Below are 22,449 nucleotides of genomic sequence, written 5' to 3'. Positions count from 1 at the left end.
AGGAAAAAAGAGGATATAATTTGCTCTTCCACCTCTGCAGGAGAGGGTGGATAAAAGCAACAGCCTGAGCAGCACAAATGAGACAATAAGCAACCTCAGTGGAATGTTAAAAGAGGAGGGCTGAGAGAAGAGGAGAGGGGAAAAGTGTAAGTTTGTTATGATAAGCTTTTCCATGATGCTTCCTTCATGCATGTAGTGAACCATTTAAACATCCACAAACAGTTTTAATCCAACTGTCTCTACTCTTAGCCTTAAAGACTGGGACCCATAGGACGGTTTCTCTAAGTCTACCTGTGGTCGGGCTTGGCATCTTGTCCCCCAAAGACTGTTCTGGCAAAAGCTCCACCTTCCATGAGAGCCACTGGAGTTAGATTCATCCTGTCTGTGACATCTCCAACTGCCCAAATGGAATCAATATTTGTCTTTGAATAATCATCCACCTAATTGGAGTAACAAGTAGTTGGAGGACCTATCAGTTTATAGAGTCAAAAAACACTCGACAGTAAAACAAACATGATCATTAATGAAAATGTAGCACATACCACAATGGCCCCTTTCTGATTCAGAGAAACCCCAACGTGCTCTAGTCCCAGATTCTGTACACAAATCCATTGGAGATAAGAAAGCTAGTTCTAAATGTTCACCTCTTTCTGACCAAAAACTGTAACAAGCAGTAACTTTAGTTCACTGGCTTGAGCAAACAGGCTAAACTTTAGACATGCTATATCTTAGCTTGTTGTTTCAGACCTATATACACAACACTATTCCTTGGTTTCACTTTACTGAGACCTTAAAGTACGATTGACCAATACCTTAGTATTAGGCCTACGCCCAGTTGCAAACATTACATGGGAGAAAGAATGTTCAGTTCCTTTGTTGGTCTTTAGTGACAAATGCCAATCGTTTCCTTTCTCAATAGCAACAGGGCTCTCCTCAAAGTGGAAATTAATGCCTCTCAAAGCCATTTGATCTGCTACAAAGTCCCTGATCTGCAAGAGGTTTGACTATACTCACACTTTTTGTTTGTTGAAAAACATCAGAAAACTGCTCAGTCAACGAGAAGCTAAGAGAAGTGAAAATCACAAATCAAGCCAATTCTTATTGAAAAAAGCAATGTCTCATGATACGTACTTCTTCATCAAACCCTCTTAAGACTTTCTTTTGGCGAATGAAGACATGAACCTCACTTCCAAAGCCATTGAAGATACCTGCAAATTCTAAAGCAATATAACCACCTCCAACAATCCCAATCTTTTCAGGACGTGAAGGTAAATCCAGAGCTTCATCTGAAGTAATTGCAAATTCTTTTCCTGGTATGTCAGGAACAAAAGCGCGACCACCCACAGCCACCAGTATATGCTTTGCTGTATAGTGTTTGCCATTCACTTCAACTGTGTGATCGTCAATTATCTGAATATGAAGATACATATTACTATTGCTAAACTTGACCTGAACACTTCTTGAAATACAATATAAAATCTTAACCTGGGTTCTTGGCGGTGGAAAAACATTGCAAAACAGGGTATTTAGAGCAAACAATAGACCTAACTCTGCAAAAACCATGAGATGCCTCTGCAATATGGCGTGGAAACATGAAACTCTATGATAAGGCTTCCCAGAGTATATGTGATGCTTTGAACATGGTTATATGGAGTAACTAGTAAAAGAACAGAAAATATCTTGAATTAGTTGTACTCACTATTTTAGTCCTAATAGGTCATTGTAGATGCTCTACATATATATAAATACATATTATATCCCACGTCAGTCTTAGCCTGTCGTGCCACCCCTGCCTGGTATGTCAGTCTCAGCCCATCACACCAGTCCTGTTTTGACCCATCACATCAGCTGCTTCCTGCTGCCTTGGACTTTAAATGTGTCTTGCAATGACCTGAGCAAGAAGTGTTCTTGGGACTTCAAGAGAAGATTGTGCTGGAAGATCGCCTTCTACAGGCGGAAAGCAAACCCTAGAGTCTGTGGAGCACCTAATGTAGAAGAACCATCACATTGCTACTCTTCAAGAGAGGGGTGACTCAGCAAGAAGAGGCAGTGTACATTAAGAAAATAATCCAAGCGCACATGGAAATTGAAGAAATAGTCCCCCACCTCAGAGGCTTTCAAGGGAAAGATCACGAAAGATGTGGCCACCATCAAGGAGAAGATGGAAAAGAAACTGAATCGGGCCAAGGCGGAAGCCCCTTTCATCCCTAACCCTCACCCTAACTTTAAATCCGCTTTGCTGCCCACTTTTAGTTGTTACCCTCCAGCCCATCTCCATGCCTTATGAAAGTGAATAAAGCATGAAGGGACAAAGCATAAACATTAACACAATGAAGTGAGAGATGAACACAAGAACTCAGAATGAATGGGCACTGGAATCCATACGGTATAAAGAGAAGCATAAGATGAATACTACAATAGCACCGAGGTACCAGCACAATGACCAGCAATGCCTCCAATCTCATTCTATCTACAAGGATTTTTCTTTATTTTTCGAGGAGGGTCGAGGCATAGCAATGGCATTGTACTCGCTACTACAGTTTCCATAGGCATAACTCGAAGGGATCAAAACCTTTCAATACTTGTCTATTGCATGCACTATAGGCCATCCCAATGCACCTTTTGCAACTTTCATAGGGGAGAGGAAGTCACCCCCCTCTAGGGGGGCCTATGTCTTGGAAACCCCTTGTCAAAAGAATGACAAAGAGGCCAGAGAGATAGTAGGGTTGGCAGGGAGAAACATAGTGTGTCTATGGCAAACATCGAGAGAAGAGAGAAAAACTCAGAAACACTAAAAGAACACGGTGATAATACACTAAATCGTGTGATAAGAAGAAAAGCTAATATAGCGGACACGAAGCTTGGAAGATGATTGTACTGTCCTGGCTGAATCAAGCGGTAGCACTTGTGGACAATTTGCACAGTGAAGGGAGTGAAATGCAGTCCTCCAAGCAGTGGGCTATCAAAATAATCACTAGAAGGTGAAGGATAGCTATGGAGGGAGCGAACCGCAATCCTCTAATGCCATGAGAGATGTGGAAGATGAACACTAATTGTTGAGGGAGCAAACCGCAATCCTCAAATGTAGGGGAGATGGCTTAGACAACAAAACACAAATCCCAGAGTGTGTCAGAGCTATCAAACCCAAGGAGAGCAGCCCACATGCTGACTCCAGGGGATGGATGATGACGCCAAATGAAGCAATAGTCATCAACAGTAACTTTCCATCTTTTAATTGATAAAGAAATACCGAAAGCGGCGCCGGACTTCGGGGCCAATCTGGTGTTGAGCGAGGGAGTGAGATCTCTGTTTGTGTGTGTGTGTGTGTGTGAAAAGACCAGGTATTAATTGAAGGGACTACTGCTTTATGTGAGTCATAGACCGGTTTCATGGTTCCATCCCCGGGATTTGAATTCTTTTATGTAAGAATTTAAGCTCGGACAGTTTTGCATACAAAAGGCCATACGCACAGGTTTTACAGAGATTATAGATGACAGACTACGAATTTTTTCCTAGATACAGTATTTGCTGGATACAGGACTAGAGAGATGGCAAACATAGACAAAGGCAAAGGAAAACTCCCTAATGAAGAAGAGAGTTCTTCTGCTACTCATAGACACCGAAGAGAGTATTGGTGCACAGGTGCCAGCACCTTCTAGAACCGAGATTGAACCATAGGATGAGGAGCAAGAACAGGACTTGTTTATGGCACAACTCCTCAGTATGGTTGGCTCTTTCGAACAGCTTGTAAAGAATCCTCGGATGCAAAAAAATTTGAAGTCACATAATGAGGATTCTCAGGCTCAGTCATCACATAATACCATGGAGCGCTCAAAAAGGCAAACCTCTAATGTGCGTGAGTATGTGGAAAAGACACCAAACATGGAGACAAGTCCAGTGCAACAAGAAGCACAAGCACAGGACGAAGGAGTGAATGGTCAAGGCAGTAATGCACAAGAGGCACAGCAGATTATCCCTCCTCAGTTTGCTAACTATCCTTCTTACTTTGGTGGTGGGTCATCTTTTCAAGCAACGGCCAGATTACCCACTCGTTATCAGTGATACTTGCTCATAGGGCCACCAAGAATGATGCCTATTGAGGCAATGAACCAACTTTATGCTAATATTGGTCTACAGCCCGTTTATCAGACTTTGCAGAGTCCATGTTTGATGCCAAGAATACAAAATGCAGCAGCTGGTTTTTCTCAGCCTAGTGGGCATATGGCAGCTAAAACAAGTGAAATTAATGCTAATAATGCACCTAAGGGACTCCCCTTTTTACAGCCACCTCTCTATGACAGCCTGACACCAAAAAGTGCAAAGCCTAAAGACTATAAGAAGGATGGTCACGCATTAAAGTTTGAAACCTTTGGTGGTATGCAAGATAAGCTGAAAGCTTTGACATTTATACAGCAGTTTGATGCAACTTACACTAGAGGGAATATTACTAAGACTTCTAAGGTGTGGAAGGCTGCAGCTTTTTTGAAAGGTAATGCTTTGCAGTGGTGGAACATATTGTTGATGCAAGGACATGCACCTGCCACTTGGGTCCATTTTAAACAATTGTTTGCAGCTTCATGGTTAACTAACACGTTTAAGGAAGATGTCATGACTGCATAGCATAAATTGGACGCGGCAAATTGTGCGGATTTAGAAGAGTACAATAAGAAATTTTTGGAAGCACTTTTGCCCGTGAGTTCTTACAGGACAGTGCCCCTGTCAGAACAAAATGAAAAGTACTATTGCGCTTTGTTGCCCGAAGCCATTAGGGATTATTGTACCAAGACCAGGGTTACAAATAGGGTACAGTAAATTGAAAATGTTGGTGTGGTAAATACATTGTTGAAAGGAAAACCTAACACCTTTAAAGGCACTGAAAAGAAGAATTCTCGATTTCAGCAGGATCCTGGCAAGAAGATGAAGCAATTTCCAGAAAAGACCAGCTTTACAAAGAAGTCGTTTTGAAAAAAGTTTTCAGAAACGGTCTCAGACTTCTTTAAAAACAGGGCAAGGACAGAAAAGGCCCCTTTTTGGCAAATCATTTGAAGAAAGAAAGGCTTTAATGATGGCTAGAAAATGCTTTATATGTGAACAAAAAGGCCATATTGCTTCTAAGTACCCACAGCAATCTTCTAAAGATGCGGAGGATAAATATGTGTCAATTAAAAAGAAGCCCAGCATTGGCTTAGTGCTTGATATGGTGGGAGATCAATCGGCTGATGATGCTACAGAATTGTGCAGAGCTTGGGGAAAGATCAAAGATTCCATAGTGCGTATTTCTTTGAAACTGGAGCTCCTGCAAACTTTATCTCATCCGCATTGACAGCTAAGCTGGGTATACGCCCCAAGCAAATGGGACCAATTGGATAGGCTAATTTGGCATGCCCGGGACATACTGAACTTGTCACCCCCATTCTTGGCAAACTCCGTATGCACATTCAAAGCTATGTGGACACAGAGGAGTTCCATATTATGCCTTTAGACGGTTGTGATGTTCTGTGGGGAATTCCATGGTGCCACAGGAAGCACGCTATCTTGGATACTTACAACAAAACGATTACTCTTGTACATAGGGGCAAGACTCGTGTGTTAGATGTGAAGCTTAAAGGAGAGTCTGTCCCAGTTGTTTCTGCTTCTACAATTACTTCTATAATGAAAAATCATATTTCTGCGTATTTGGGTTTTGCAAAGCAAGTTAATGAAGTTGACAATAATGTGTCTCTATTAGATGAAAGTAGAAGGGCTTTCTTGGATAAATTCAGTGGTTGTTTCTCAGATTCGTAACCAGGAGAGTTACCCCATAAGAGGCCTGAACATCGTACCATAGATCTTATTCTAGGGACTAGTCCACCCAATAGGCCACCGTACAGGGTCAATGCAACACAACAGAAAGAAATTATGACACAAGTTAATGAGCTTTTAGAGAAGGGACTAATTCAGCCCAGTAGTTCTCTGTTTTGTTCACCTGTATTGCTAGTTCACAAAAAGGACGGCTCTTGACGAATGTGTATTGACTAGAGAGCCTTGAATAAGAACACGATCAAGAACAGGTTTCTGATTCCAAGGATAGATGACATTCTTGATCAATTACAGGGAGCAAGAATGTTTAGCAGGATAGATTTGAAAACTGGGTACCATCAGATCAGAATCAGGCCAGAGGATATCCATAAGACTGCTTTTAGAACGACATTTGGTCCCTATGAATTTTTAGTCATGCCGTTTGGATTGACCAATGCTCCTGCTACGTTTAACAAGATGATAGATAGAATTTTCCGCCCTTATCGAAGTTTCATTGGCACATTCTTTGATGATATGATTATCTTTTCAAAGAATGAGAAAAAGCATACAAAACACTTAGTTACAGTCTTCAATGAGCTTAAGCGTAACAGATTGCTCATTAATGGCAAGAAGAGTGAATCCTTTTTGGAAGAGATTCGCTTCCTTGGGCGCATAGTTTCTAAAGATGGTGTGAAGATGGATCCTGCAAAGATAGAAGCAATTGTCTCTTGGCCAGACTTGAAAACCGTTCATTGTGTCCACAGTTTCCTTGGCCTATGCTCTTACTACAGAAGATTTGTAAGACACTTTACAAAAATTGCTTCTCCTTTACATGCTCTTGAAAATAAGGATGTCAAATGGCAATGGACTCACAAAGACAAATCAGCATTTAGATGTTTGAAGGGGAAAATGACTACAAATCCAATACTCATCGTGAGAAACAGTGAAAATTTTCGTATGTGCTTATATGCTTATATTACACACTTATGGGCACTTACCGTGTTCGGGTGTGAACACCCCCTACAACCCTAAGGTTTAAGGGTTGTACTTTGTACTTTTATTCTACACTCTTTCAGTCTATTGGATTGGGTGTCGTGCTTCACTCTGTCTCTCTCACTCTCACACTGTCTACTGCACTCTCAGCTGTACCTCGATCCTCTCACTCCCTCACATTTGGTATCAGAGCAGTCTGCAGTCTGCAGACTGTAGCCCCTGCTGTCTACAGCCCCCGTCAGTTCTGGAGCCCCCACCAGTTCTGCCCCAGAGTCGCCAGTCTGCAGTCGACTGTCAGCTGGAGGCGCCACCTGTACCTGCGCTCAGTCGCCAGCGCGCAACTCCAGACTCCCTCAGCGCCACCTGTACCTGCGCGCGCTCTGCCCAGCGTGCCACCTGTCTGCTAGAGGCGCCGCCTACTCCGCCAGCGCGCCACCTGTACCTGCGCACGCCCTGCCCAGGGCGCGCCACTGGCCTGCACGAGACATCTGTCTGCAGGCGCCGCCTCCTGAACGTGCAGCAGCCCGCCACCAGGTTCGCCAACCTGTTCCTGTGCGCAGACGTTGCCTCGGGATCCGTGCACGTCATCAGTCAGCTGCAATCATTCTACAGAGGTAACATTTTGCATTTTTTAATTCAAACACAGGAGTTCGAGCAGCAGCAGGATCAGTTTTCTGCATTGGGACACGTGCTTGTGTCTATGACAGAGACACATTAAATGCACATTCTGGGGTATTTGTGACAGAAATTTTGGCAGAAATTTTGGGGATTTTGATATTACAGTGTTGCTGAGCACTGTTTGCACCTTGGGAAATGTGCATTAAAGACAGTTTTTGACAGAGTACACCTTTGCACATTAATTGCAGAAGTGTGCTTGCTGCAATTTCTGGAAATTTGCACATTTCCAGCCCTTACTGCTTTGACATTACTCATTTGTCTTTGGACGTTTGTCATCATGGCAAATCAGGGAGGTGATGTATTTACGTATGTATCCAAGGAAGACAGATTGGATGGCAATTATTCGCTATGGTCATTCATGATGAAGAATGTATTAGTGGCTAAGAATTTATGGGATTATGTCAGTGGAGAGGAAACTCGACCAGGAGTTGTAGCTCCCGTTAATCCTCCTCCTCAAGGGGCACGTGGACAACGGGGACCTCAGCCCGCTCCACCTCAGCCACTTCCTCCAAGAACTGCAGCTCAAAAAGCTTGGGATACAAGAGATGCACAGGCTTTGTCGTTGATTGCTTTGGCAGTTCAGCGGTCCATCATCCCTCACATTCATTCAGCATCTTCTTCACGAGATGCATGGCTGACTTTGAAGTTTGGAGCATATGTTTGCAGGAAAGAATGAGACTCGAATCTCTTTCTTGAAGAAAGAGTTAGAAACTTTGAAGATGAATGAGGATGATTCTATGCAGGATCACTTAAATAAGATTCAGGACTTGCAGGAGCAGCTCATGAATGTAGATCAGTACTTTTTGGATGCACAGTTGATATCCACCACCTTGAATTCCTTACCTCCTTCGTACTTGTCTTTTCATACTGCCTTGAACCTCACCATGAGGATTCCCGAGCACCCACTCACTTTTATTCAGCTGGTTAGTTTGCTTCTAGAGGAGGAGCAAACAAGAAAAAATAGTGGTGTGGATGCTATAGTCTCTGAGCAGGCTATTGTGGCAAGACAGAAAGGCAAAAAATGCTCCACAGAGTTCTTGTACTTCTGGCACATCACAGAATCAGACACAAGGGGGGACGCAAGCTAAAAAGGGAAAATGTCATTATTGTAAGAAGCCAAGCCACTATATCACTGAGTGCAAGAAGCGCATTGCCAAAGAGAAGAAGAAGGAGTCAGGAATGTCTGTTTCTACTACTCCTTCCACTGCTAGTGAGTCCGCGTCCTTTGTTGTAGACAGGGACTATTGTTTTTACACTTGCAGTTATGACATCTCTTGGGCCGATAGAGCACTTAGCTCTACAGAGCATGCTGACTGTGCCTGGAATCAAGAAGAATTTGCTATCTATTTCTTCTTTGGCACGTTGTGGTTTGCAGGTCACATTTGATGATGACCGTTGCATGGTTAGAGATAAAGAACGCATGACTTTGGTCTTGACAGGATCTTTGTGTCATGGTTTATATGAGTTGGATGCTCTTTCAGTAGATCAGTCGGTATACTTGACAACCACTCTTACTCCTGCTATGATACAGGCGGAGTTATGGCATGCTCGTTTGGGGCATGTAAACTTTGGCAGCTTGATGCTTTTGCAGCGTACTCAGATGCTGGATGGCTTACCTCTCTTGGAGAGACCTCCTGAGCACTTATGCGAGGGATGCATTTTGGGGTAAATGCATCGTTTCTCATTTCCCCGTGATGTTGCTTTCAGAGCAACAACCAGATTGCAGTTGGTGCATTCAGATGTTTGTGGGCCTATGCAAACAATGTCATTGGGCGGTTGTTACTATTTTGTGACATTCATTGATGACTTTACACGTTTTTGCTGGGTCTACTATTTGAAAAAGAAGTCAGAAGTGTATGATGCATTTTTGGCTTTCAGTGCACTTGTTGAAAATCAATCTGGATGCAAAATTAAGACTCTCCGTTCAGACCGATGGGGGGAATACATGTCCTCTATGCTGAATTCTTTTTTGAAGCAGAAAGGCATAGTCCATCAGTACACTACTGCCTATACTCCACAGCAGAATGGGGTAGCAGAGAGGAAGAATCGGTCACTCATGGAGATGACCAAATGTATGCTGAAGGCAAAGAGCCTGCCTCATAGTTTTTGGATGGAAGCAGTCATGTGTGCTTGCCATATTTTGAACAGATGCCCTACCAAAGCCTTGAAGACCATCACACCTTTTGAGGCTTGGAACAGCCGTAAACCTTCTGTTGGCCACTTTCCTACCTTTGGGTGTCTTGCCTATGCCCATATTCCACACGTACTTAGAAAGAAGTTGGACAACAAGGCTGTTAAGTGCATTTTTATGGGATATAGCAATGAGAGCAAAGGCTACAGACTCTATAATCCCGTTACAAAGAAGGTTTTTGTCAGCAGGGATGTTGTTTTTTATGAAAAATCAGAATTATCCTTGCCTGGTTTGGACACATATCAGGCTGCCCGTGATGTTTTTGAAGGGCTGCTGCCCATTACTTTTGGTGATTCAGCTAGAGCTTCAGAAAATGAACCTAATGTTCAGCCAGTTGCTCCTATGGAAAGTGCAGAAATTCAGCCATTGGCTGATCGGAATATTCAGCATAATGCTGAAACTGAAATTCAGCAAGAGCTTGTACACAGTCAGGAAGCTAGACAGTTACCTAGATGGTATTTGCAGACTATGCAAGATAGTCCTTTGGATGCACCCATGGCTGGTCGTACTAGAAGGCAAACTCGTTTGCATGATTCAGCACATACCATGCAGTTTGTTATGGCAGCAAGTACTTTTGATAATGAAGAGCCTGAATGTTTTGAGGATGCACAACACAGTGTGCATTGGATGGCAGCAATGCAAGCTGAATTAGATTCTATCACTAAGAATCAAACTTGGGATTTGGTGTCTTTGCCATTTGGGAAGAAAGCCATTGGAACGAAATGGGTCTACAAACTGAAAAGGAAAGCAGATGGATCCATTGATAAATACAAGGCACGGCTTGTAGCTAAAGGCTACGCAAAGAAAAAGGGCATTGACTATGAGGAGACATTTGCTCCTACTTCCCATATGATGACCATCAGGTCTATGATTGCCTTGGCTGCACATTATGGTTGGACAGTGCATCAGCTGGATATCAAGACTGCATTTTTACATGGGGAACTTCAAGAGGAAGTTTATGTACAACAGCCCATTGGTTTTGCAATCGAAGGCTCAGAACATTAAGCTTAAAAAGGCACTATATGGTTTGAAACAAGCCCCTAGATCTTGGTATGCAAAAATAGATGCTTTCTTGCTTGGTCAGGGGTTTCTAAACAGCTCATTTGAGTCTACCCTTTACGTATATAAAGAAAGGGGATCTATGCTGATTATATGTCTTTATGTTGATGACCTTTTGCTCAATGGAACACATGCTGATCAGATTTCAGCATTCAAACAAAATTTGCAGCAAACTTTTGACATGTCTGACTTGGGAATTTTGCATTACTACTTGGGCATCCAGTTCATACATGATGCTCGAGGTATTGGGCTATCACAGTCAAGGTATATTGGGCAGCTTCTTGAGAAGTTCGGCTTACAGGATTGCAAGCCAGTTTGTACCCCCATGGAACCTGGACTGAAACTGTCATTACATGATGACAGTGATTTGTTTGACATACATACATATGCTCCTGCAGTTGGATGTCTTATCTATCTATGCAACACTAGGCTGGACATACAGTTTGCAGTTTCAGCTTTGAGCGTTACTTGCAGGGTACTAGATCTCTTGGGTTGCTTTATACCAAGGGGGGACCACTGCAGTTACATGCTTACAGTGATTCTAATTGGGCTGGTGATTATGATACACGTCACTCCACTAGTGGCAATTGTTTCTTTCTTGGCTCTTCTTGCATTTCTTGGCTTAGCAAGAAACAATCCACTGTTGCCACATCGTCATGTGAAGCTGAATACAAGGCAGCTTTCACTACCACAGTTGAATGCGTATGGCTTAGACGCTTGCTAGCTGATCTGGATGTATCTGTTACGAAGCCTACTCCTTTGTTCACTGATACTCAGAGTGCCATTGCAGTGGCACGGAACCAAGTGTTTCATGCCCGCACGAAACACATTGAGATCCATTATCACTTTGTCAGAGAGAGGCTACATGCAGGTGATATCAGCCTTGTCTATTGTCCTACCACCAGTAATGTGGCAGACATCTTCACCAAAGCTCTTCCTCGTGACAAATTTAAAGCATTTCGCGATGCTTTAAATTTGATATCCTTTGGTTGCGGATGATCCTTGTACTCTTGATCACTCTTCACTCCACCGGGGTTTGTTGGGTATTTGACTCACGCCTCACTTACACCTACGCTCATATGGGAGTGTCGGTGATCAGTAGGACACTGGGACACTTTTTACTCTCGGTAGGAGAGGTTTTTTCCCCCAGACTTATAGTCTTATTTTCGTATGTGCTTATGTGCTTATATTACACACTTATGGGCACTTACCGTGTTCGGGTGTGAACACCCCCTACAACCCTAAGGTTTAAGGGTTGTACTTTGTAGTTTCATTCTACACTCTTTCAGCCTATTGGATTGGGTGTCATGCTTCACTCTGTCTCTCTCACTCTCACACTGTCTACTGCACTCTCAGCTGTACCTCAATCCTCTCACTCCCTCACAGTAGGAACCCCCTCTCAATCTAGACAGTGATGCCCAAGAAGGAAGAGGAGCTTAATGATGTCGGTCTTCATGCGGTACCAAGAACCATGTGTTAATGAAGCATGCCTACTTGAAGAGCAAGGATAGAAGGCATCGCCATGATAGCATCAAGAGAGATGCTACACAATCCGCCGTGAGAGCGGAGGCCTCCATGTTGATAGAAGAGCAAAACTCCAAGTAGATGGAACCATGAAAGGAACTGTGCATAGCTCTTGTCTCCATACTAGCCCTACACTGAAATACAAAACCCTACAAAAGAGATCAAAATCTACAAGCACAGAGGTGAGTAGTAAGATGCTCAAAAAAACAAAACTGAAATTAAAGGAAAGTAAAGCTAAGTGCAAAAGTAAAAGGAATAAAGATGTAATTAGATCAAAATGGGGAGAAGATAGTGGTGGGATTGGAGGGAGTTGAGAAGTGTGGTTTAGTTGCTCAAATGAAACAGATGAAAGAGATATACTTAGTGAAGGATATCTGCTTCAAGAGCCTCCTCTATTAAAGTTAACATACTGAAAATCATTCAAATCCTGCACAGCAAAAGTAGAACAAAATAGAGTTTTGGATCCTACAACTCAAAAGGGTTCGAACTTGACATAAGACATGGCTGAGACGAAGGAGATGGATAGCCAAACGTGTTGAATGTCATGGTCCCTCCAAGATCAAAGAGATGGCCAATCTCAACAATCAATCCAAACGTGGCCGCAGCACTCATTGGAGGGGTGTAAACCTGACTATACATGATGTGCAAGTACTCCTCAAACTTATCATCTATAAAATGACCAAAATGTGAAGAAGAAGATGGTAAAGGTGAAGGTGTGTCTACCTCCTCCTTGAGACCATAATGCCCTCTCAGAGCCTCCAATGATGGAGAAGCTTAATGGGGCATCATTCGATCCCCAGAAGAAGGTGGCTGAGGCATCATGGCTCAGAATCAAATCGCATGTGAGTCGCACACAAAGACTAGCCTGCACAATCACCATAGGATACTCTTTAGAAGAGTAGCGGCTGACTCAAATAATGACAACCAAAACTCAAACCCTAAACGCAAAACGCAAAATGCAAACACACAACTCAAAACTCAAACACAAAGACAAACACAAAGAGAAGAAAATTTGAAGTGAATAAATGTTGTAACTAAATGTAAGAGTGTACAAAATATCCAAAGGCAAAGCAATGGAGTATTGGACAGTGACGTCCACCAAAGATGGATCCTGAGTGCTATAGCCACCACTCGAAGATGAGAGAGTGCTAAATAATGAAGGGCAGCAAGCTAGTCACCAAAATACAGCAATCAGAGGCTGAAATTCGGTAAATACAGCAATATAACACCAAAGAAGGCTGAAAATTGGTCACTGAAAGCAGAAAATTGTGAGGCGATGACAAGAGAGGTATGTGCTGATGTAGGCGGCCTACTGGACAGCAAAAACGCAAGTATAGCAGCAGTCACTTGGTAGGAGAGATGGTAGCAGCCTGTCACTTGGCATTGGATGCTCAAAGCATAGGCTGATCAAGCCTATGAAGACACACCACATGGAGATCTCCAAATAGCAAGAGGATGGTTGAAAACAAGCCACCTAGGGCTGGATAGTGACGGGCTGCAATTGGTGATGGTTGAACAACAAATGGTAGGTGGCTAATGGCTGAAATCTACACACTGGAGTGAGAAACCTACACAAAAGGATGAGACTGAATGGTGGGCAAAGTGTCTATTTATAGATGTTGAGGGTGCCCCAAAAAATAAGGGTTTTAGAGGACCACTGAAACTCTTTCAAATAGCACACCACTTTTGCATTTTCCATTAATTAAGCATGTTTTGCAGCTATTTAAAGATGGTAATCAGCTATAAAGTGTGTTTTAGCTCAATAACTCCCACACTGACGCCTAAAGTTGCATGTAGGGACCGACTATTGTAGCCATATACCTTCACCCATTGCAATCGCATTGTTTCTTCTCTCACATGTGTTCTCTCTCTTTCTCCTCTCCATGTTCACTTTCACAGAGTCCACGCAGAGCCTATCACACCGCTCATTGGGAAGCTTCATTTACACATTCAGAGTTATGTGGACACCAAAGACCTCTTTATTGCACCACTTGAGGGTTGTGATGTATTGCTTAGTATACCTTGGTGTTATCATGTGTATGAAGTCATTGACTCCCATGACAAAGTAGTCACCATTCAGTACAAGGGCAAGACTCATTCCCTTATTGTAAAGCTTAGAGAGGAATCAATCCCAGTTGTTTCTACTTCTGCTATTTCAAAAGTAATGCGAAATCATATTTTAGTATACTTGGTCTTTGTTAAGGATAAAGATGATAATGTAAGTGAAGGGAACGTGTCAAAGTTGAATAAGGATTACATAACAATTGTGAAAATGCATGTTGATTGCTTTTCTCAATCATTTCCCAAGCAACTACAAATGCCAAAGGATCATGGCATAGATTTGATCCTTGGCAATGCCCTCCAAATAGGCTAGCATACACGGTGAGTGCAGCCTAGCAAGAGATAATGAGCCAAGTTAGAGAGCTATTAGAAAAAGGGCTCATTCACTCCAACTCATCTCCTTTTTGCTCCCCAATGCTTTTAGTGCAAAAAAATGGTGGTTCATGGTGTATGTATATCAATTATTGTGCTTTGAATAATATCATGATAACGAACCAATTTCCAACTTGACACATCGATAACATTTTGGATAGATTATAAGGGGCAGCCACATTCAACCACATTGATTTGAAAAGTGGGTATCATCAAATACATATTAGGCCAGCGGATGTGCCTAAGATAACTTTTAAAACATCTTTTGGATTATGTGAGTTTCTTGTAATGCCATTTGGGCTAACGAATGCTCCTACCATATTTAATCCGATGATGGATTGCATCTTTAGACCACATAGAACATTTGTGGGGATGCTCTTTGATGGCATGATTGTCTTTCCAAAGAATAAGGCAGAGCATAGGAAACAAGGAGACACTTAGCTAATGAGCTGTCTAAGCATTAGTTGGTCATCCATGACAAGAAAAGTGAGCTCTTTTTGCATGAAATTGACTACTTCGGGCACATCACATTGTGCTGACTGATGGAGTATGAAAGGTTCCTACAAAGGTTGAGGCAATACATTCATAGAAATATATTAAAAATATGCACAAGATCCATAGTTTCATGGATCTAAGTTCCTATTACAAGAAATATATGCATAGCTTTGCTAAAATCACATCTACATTGCATGCTTTGCAAAAGAAGGGTGAACATTTAAGTAGAGAGAATTCAAAATTTCAGCTTTTGATAAGTTAAATAAAAAGATGACTTCAGATCTATGCTTGTATTGTTTGATTTTGTTGTTCAATGTGATGCATGTGGAGATAGCATTGTAGTTGTTTTAATACAAGACGGCCGAGTAGTGGCATCTCAGAGTCGTATTCTCCATGGTGCAAAGAAAAATTTGTAAGTCTATGAGAAGGGATGCCTAGCTGTAATTCATGCACTTTCTTTCAATGTGATGCATGTGGAAATAGCATTTGAGTTGTTTTAATGCAAGACGGTTGAGTGGTGGCATATGAGAGTTGTGTTCTCCATAGTGCAGGAAAATTTTGCAAGTCTATGAGAAGGAATGCCTCAATGTAATTCATGCACTTTCCACTTGGAAACACTATCTTTCAGGGGCTGATTTTATAGCACAAGCAAATCATCAAACATTGTGTTACTTTGTTACGCAAACTTAGTTTGAAAAACATATGAGACGGGTGAATTTCCTCTCTATGTTTCACTTTCAAATTGTGCACATAGATGGGAAAAAGAATGTAGTGGCTGATGAATTGTGTCATAAGCCTCAAAAGTCGGTTGTCAATATTGTTTATCGCACTCAATCAAATGCCATGAAGGATCTACATGTTTCTGATTTAGATTTTCCTAATGTTTTTAATCGGCTTAGCAATGGGCAAAGTTTGAGAGACAATGATGAGCCACTTGCCTGTACATGCTTGCAATGGATTTTATCTTTGATCTTCCTAAGATATCTATGGGGAATGATGGGATATGGACTTGTTGAGCTAAAAATGCATTAGAATACCTTAAACAGCCCCAAAACACACTTCATTAATGAAGAAACCTTCTTATTTTAAAAAGAAAAGTGATCCTAGAGAGTTACTATGTCCCACATGCAAAATCCTAATTTGGGTGCCCAAAACTTTCTACATCCTACAATTGTTGTCATCGTTAGGGAACTTGCGTTTGCTGCTGCCAAGGCTAGTTGCCATCAGTAGGAGCTTTCACCATCATCATTCTACTTGTGTTTGCAATCAATCTCTCTCCTCCAGCAGCTGTGACCATCAACATTTGCAAAGTTGTCAATAATTTCCACCTGTTGCCCAACACAATTAGCTTGTATTTATCTATTCTACACAATCACCAATTTTCTCTCTCCTCACGTACCTGCTTTTTTTGTCTCTCTCTCTCTTGCACTACCGTTTGCATCGAATCCAACCTTCCTTGGCTGCATTTGCTAGTGTTTAACACATGGAGGTTGCCTTTCCTGTGTTTCGAAATCCCTTCAGAGTACAACACTCTCCAACTCATAACCTCTACCTTAATCCCAGAGATATGAGAGTTCGAGGTTCAGTATTCTCTACATAGTGTGTTTGTTGCATGAGCATTGTATATTCAATATTCATTCACTTCATTATTCATTGTGTTCACTGTCTCTGAGTTACCCTAACCCTAATTGTGTTCTATATTTATCAGTCCGTGCTTTGTCGTACAATTGGTTTTGTATTTTTTGCGTTTAGAGCTTCTCCACAAGACTATCATTTTTAAGTTCAATAAGCAAGCCCACTTCATTCTAATATGCAAGAATATAAAGGCTAAATATATGATACGATTATTTTTGTGCATGTGTTTATCATAGAGGCAAACTCCACAATTTTAGATCTCAAGGTGCTATGTGTCCAAGCATAAGAGAGTGGAAGCAATACTTGCCTTTGGTAGAGTTTGCACACAAAACTACAATGCATAGTTCCACTAGTAATGCTCCATTTGAAGTTATGGAAGGTGGCAAGAAAGTGCCTCCTATTTTGCACACCAAGGATAAGATCTTTCAGGTTGACTGTTATGTAGAGAATATGGATGCAAATTATAAGAAGGTTAAGTATGCACTACAAAGATCGCATGAAAAGCAAAAGAGGGCAGCTAATCGCCATAGATGCACTTCCCAATTTGCAAAGGGCGATTATGTAATGCTGTTTTTTTTTAAGGCAAGTTGGAAAAAAAGAAAGTTAAAAGAGATTGTATCCAAAGCATAATATGCATTATTATGGACCCTTCTTGGTATTGGAGATCAATGATGTTGCATGTAGGATGAAAGTGCCTCCATACTGACGGATACATAATGCCTTTCATATGAGCTTATTGAGGCATTTTCATGGTGATGTACCATTGGATCTATAGCAATTCAACTGGAGGATGAGGAGCTGAATGAGATTTATAACCCAAATAGATTTTGGCACATAAAGAAAGAAAAATCAGAGCTAAAGTTTCTAGGAGATGGTGAAACTTCAGAATTATTTACCAATGGATGACAAATGGATGGAAGAGGATGACTTCGCAGACCATCCTCAATTGTTGCAACTTTACTTTTCAATTAGAGTTGGCTTAAGATCATGCTCAGTGAAGTTCAACAAAGCAAGGGTCCAAATTGTTGGCTAATGCTCAAGGGGGAGGTAGCACTTCCACTCCCCTAGTGATGGACATCTTAGTTACATAGTGGATCTCAAATGTACAGAGTTTGCATCTAGGATACTGTATGCTAACAGTATTTCTACCATGAGGTCACTATTCAGTGTACTAGTCATTGCAATTGATATGTGTGTGGATATAGTTCTCACCGCAACTCTCTAACTATACATTTGCATTCGTAAATGATCATCAAAGTTCATTATCATTTGTTGGCTTGCAATGGATGATCATTAGTTTTCAATGGTATTCAACTGATTTTATAGACAGCAAAGTATTTAATGAATACCATTGATAGTTTGCCATGGTTTATGCTTAATTTATGCTTTACTATAGTTATTTCGCCTAAATAGTTGACCTATGTTTAGCAATGGATATATCATATGAAATTTTGACAAGCGTGGATTCTTTTTTAGTCTTATGTTTTGATTAGATGTACGAAAGTTTAAGTGTACTATATCTTTCATTTGGCACAATGTAATGCGATTGAGGGTGATTGCAAGAACATTAAATTTGAAGTACACATGTGATGTGCAAGGTTGTGTTAAGTTAGTTGTTTCACATTTGACGTGTCAAGGACCATAAAAAGGCAAAAGTTGTAACAAGTTATACTTGATAAGTACTAGGTGATACTTGGTGATAAACCTTGGCCTACACTTTATTAGCCATTAATGTCAATGGTGACATTAGGCACTAGGCATTAATTAATTGATGCCAACTCAAAGACTAATAAATGCTCTAGCATGCTTGGGTATCAATTTTCCCTACCAATTTAATTGTTGGCTGCTTTGATTATTTTTCTCGTCACATATTAATCATTAAATTAATTCTCAAAATATTCTAAAAACCTAATTTAATAACCTTGGACATTACTTAAAAATGGAAAAGGAAGAGGACCACTTGGCAAAACTTCCTATTCAAAATTTGGGAAGGCTAAATTGGGGCTGAAGGAGAGAACGAAATCTCATTTTTTGACAAAATCGAAAACTATTTGGGAGGTATTGGACTACTGTTGCCTCCTCTTCGGGTTGTTTCCCACCCATTGAAGACCATTTTGACCTTGGGAAGTTGGTGATTGCTCTATGATACACTTTCTCCGGAAGATTACAGCCTTTGATGCTCCTATTACTGTTGATGAATCAATTTGGGACAGGAAAACAAGGATAGCGGCTCAATTTCACTAGTTTCTCATGACAAATCTCTGAATTAATTTTTGAGATGCTTCAATCTTGCCGATAACATTTGATTAAGTTACTAATCAAATGTGCAAGGTTGTTGAGCACATGCAATGTACATGGTTATTTCATGATAGCAAGCCAAGGACTCTGAGGATACAATGGGTGTCAAAGGTAAAAGTTGTATCAAGTTATACCAACTAGGTTTCAGTAGTCAATTGGTGTCAGTTTTGACCCTCAAACAAATGTTTGGCCAATAAGTGTCAATGATGACACTATGAACTAGCATTAATTAATTAATTAATAATTAATGCTAGTCTAAGGATCAACGGAGATTGGAAACCACTCCAAGTTGCAAATGGCCTAGCCAATTTAATTAGATGGACACATTTAATTTTGCAGAAGGCCAAAAGGCCTGAAATTAATTTTCAGGATTATTTAATTCTGAAAATAAATAAAACAGATGCATAATGCTGAAAAATGGATTTAGAAGGCTGCCACTTGGTAAAAATGCCCATGCAAACTGAGAAAATGTTTTTCGGGTGTTGGGTCTAAGCCATTCAGTCAATTAACAGCTTTAGGGGGGAGGGAAAGAGAGAGAGAGAGAGAGAGAGGGAGGGGGGGGGAGGAACTATTGGTCCAATTTGTGATCAAAAAACAGCAATTTGCTGCAAAAGATAGCCATTTGGGGGCTCAGCAAGCAGGCGACAATAGGGAGACACCATTGAGGAAGTGGCAACAACATTACTAATCAGGTGACAATATTTTGGAGGTGCCTTGCAATAGGTGACTACATTAAATGCAAGCTAGAGCAAGCAACAAAATTTTAGGGTTTTCTTGCGAAGAAAATGAGATTTCTCTCTCATCTTGGCGTTCTCTTACCTTCTCCAACCCATTCTCAAGAGATCTCATCACTTCCTTGCCATTCTTAGAAAAGCTCAGCCATATTTGGTGAACAGTTGAGGGATTTCTATTGTTAACCCTAAATCTCTACAGAAATTAGGGCTTAGCAGCCACCTCGGGACCCATGCCAACAGGATAAATCAGCACTTGTGATTTGTTGTATGGTTAGGAATTTCATATGCCCAACCATCCATTGTAAATTTGGGGCAACATTTTGGCCAGTTGGGGTCCAATTAGAGCAAGTCTTGGGTGAAAATCAAGGGACAAATTACCCAATTTATTTGCTGATTGTTGGATCAGAAAGGGGCTTTTGGATCAAGCAAGGAGATCGTGGAATCTTGAGTTGTACTAAATCCATTGGCAATTGAAGTTAAAGAAATACTGAAAGGGGCGCCAATTTTGGGGCCAACAGGGTGCCTACTGTCCAAGATTATTAAGGTAAATTACGCATTTCAATTTATATTCATCATTCCTCTGAGCGGAGACGGGATTATCACAAGTCTCGTGATCGACAACGGGAGGAGTCTCCTCGTACCCGTCCTTCTTCAGCCCATGCATCTCAGAGGGTTCCATCTACCGTGAAGGTTCCATCGGCGAAGACTGCTCCAAATGTCCGTATGCCTTCCTTGCTTCCCTCGATTCAGGTGCCCATACTCCCTTCCTTTCCGAAGGAAGACAAGTTGGATGGTTACAATTTCTCCCTCTGGTCATGTAAAGTGGAGTGCATCCTCGACACATTCGACCTATGGGAGCCTGTTTCTTCACCCATCGATCGTCCCTTGGTGGATTCTTCTAATGGGACCTCTATGGACTGTACAGCCTTGTGGGATCGGCTCACCTCTCGAGCCCGTTTCTTTCTCTTTATGAGTCTTCACGAGTCTATTCTTGTTCATGTTCACAGGTTGAAGACCACGACAGAAGTGTGGAAGAAGCTTGCGTCTTTGTACCAGCATAAGACGTTCGCCCACAAGATCTCTCTAGAGAAGAAATTGCAGCAGATGCTCAGTCTTGATGATTCTTCTTCCATGCAGGAGAACATCACGAAGATGGAGGATATGTGAGGCGAGCTAGCCTCTCTTGGTCGGGTGATTTCTTCCGAGGATATGGCAATGATTCTCTTGCCTCAGCTGCCATCACCCCATTTTGATGTTTTCTATACCAGCCTCATCACCTCGAGGACCCGCGAGAAACTCCTATGGGAGGACCTTTCCCCGCTTGTCTTGGAGCATGACGAGCGTCTCAGAGAGGTGGGTGCCAATGGGTCCACCAAGGCTTTTATTGTAGGTACCAGCGGAGGCAAGAAGAAGAAGCAACAAAAGGAGAAGGCCAAGGACAAGAAGGATGCGAAGGAGAGAAGCCCAAGTGCCCACACTGTGGGAAGGGCACTCATCCCAAGAAGTGTTGGCAAAAGTATCCCCATCTGAAGCCCAAGGAGAAGGACTCGAAGGCGGCCCCAACCACGACAGAGTCTGCTTTTGTGCATGTCTTTGTTGAGGAGGATATAGCCCTAGCTTCTACCACTCAGGAGAAGCCTTGGCTCGTGGACAGCGGAGCATCTTCTCATATGACCTTCACGAAGGATTGCCTTCAGGACATTCGTTCAAGAGGGGGCACTGTCACCATTGGTGACAACTCTACAGTTCTTGTTTGAGGCGTGGGGACTTTACCTATGTTTTCAGACAGGCTACTTTGGCATGCTCATTACAGGCATCTGAACCTTGATGCGATTTGGCGGGCTTCCAAGAGGAGGATGGTGGAACAACTTCCAGATTTCCCTCCTCTTCACACTTTATGCCCTAGCTGCTTAAAGGGCAAGCAACATAGGTAGCCTCACCGCTCGAGTTGGTTCCCACCGACCTTTGCGGACCAATGGGCACGGCCTCCCTTGGGAAAGCCAAGTATCTAATGCTGATTGTGGACGACTTTAGCCGTTATGTGTGGCCTTGTTTCTTAGAGTACAAGAGCGAGGCGTACTCCCATTTCTGCGAGTGGAAGATGTTTGTGGAGACACAGACATCTTGCAAAGTTTGTAGCATTCGAGCTGATCACGGTGGCGAGTTCACTTCTCACCTTTTCTCTCAATTTTGCAGGGATCATGGCATTCAGGTGGAGTATTCCCATCCGAACACACCATCGGAGAATGGTATGGTGGAGCGTGTGAATCGGACCATGGTGGAGATGGCCCCCCGATCCATGCTGGAGTATAGGAGTCTTCCTCATTCCCTTTGGGGTGAGGCGGTGGCTACGGCGGTGCATATACGCAACCGCTCTCCAACTTCGGCATTGCAGGCCATGACTCCTTTTGAGGCTTTCTTTGGGAGAAAGCCTTCTATGTCTCACTTTCGCATATTTGGATGTGATGCTTTTGTCCATGTGGACAAGAAGAAGAGGAAGAGGAAGCTCGACTCTAAGCCGAGACGGCTTATCTTCGTGGGCTATAGCACGACCACAAAGGGATATTGGCTCTACGACCCACCAACACGGAAGATTAAGGTAAGCAGGGATATGATCTACAATGAGGCTCC

The 22,449-nt window shown here is 42.1% G+C and overlaps 1 protein-coding gene across 2 annotated transcripts in view; it reads right to left on the bottom strand.

The window, feature by feature from the left end:
• GR (glutathione reductase) overlaps nucleotides 1-22,449 on the bottom strand; it is a 122,070-nt gene that overhangs the window by 62,574 nt on the left and 37,047 nt on the right. Inside the window, exons 3-6 of one of the 2 annotated variants that reach the window (XM_087679890.1) lie at nucleotides 1,132-1,410; nucleotides 813-1,004; nucleotides 543-596; nucleotides 292-440 (exon numbers count right to left, since the gene is read on the bottom strand). In XM_087679890.1, the coding sequence (XP_087536016.1) occupies nucleotides 292-440; nucleotides 543-596; nucleotides 813-1,004; nucleotides 1,132-1,410 (674 nt within the window). The remainder of the gene's footprint in view (nucleotides 1-291; nucleotides 441-542; nucleotides 597-812; nucleotides 1,005-1,131; nucleotides 1,411-22,449) is intronic. The other variant, XM_087679891.1, reaches the window with a different exon arrangement.

This window comes from Lygodium microphyllum, chromosome 6, assembly GCF_053477565.2.
Source record: "Lygodium microphyllum isolate KBCC chromosome 6, Lygodium_microphyllum_v1.1.10, whole genome shotgun sequence".
Taxonomy (NCBI): Eukaryota; Viridiplantae; Streptophyta; class Polypodiopsida; order Schizaeales; family Lygodiaceae; genus Lygodium; species Lygodium microphyllum.
This window is presented reverse-complemented; position numbering and strand designations above follow the sequence as displayed.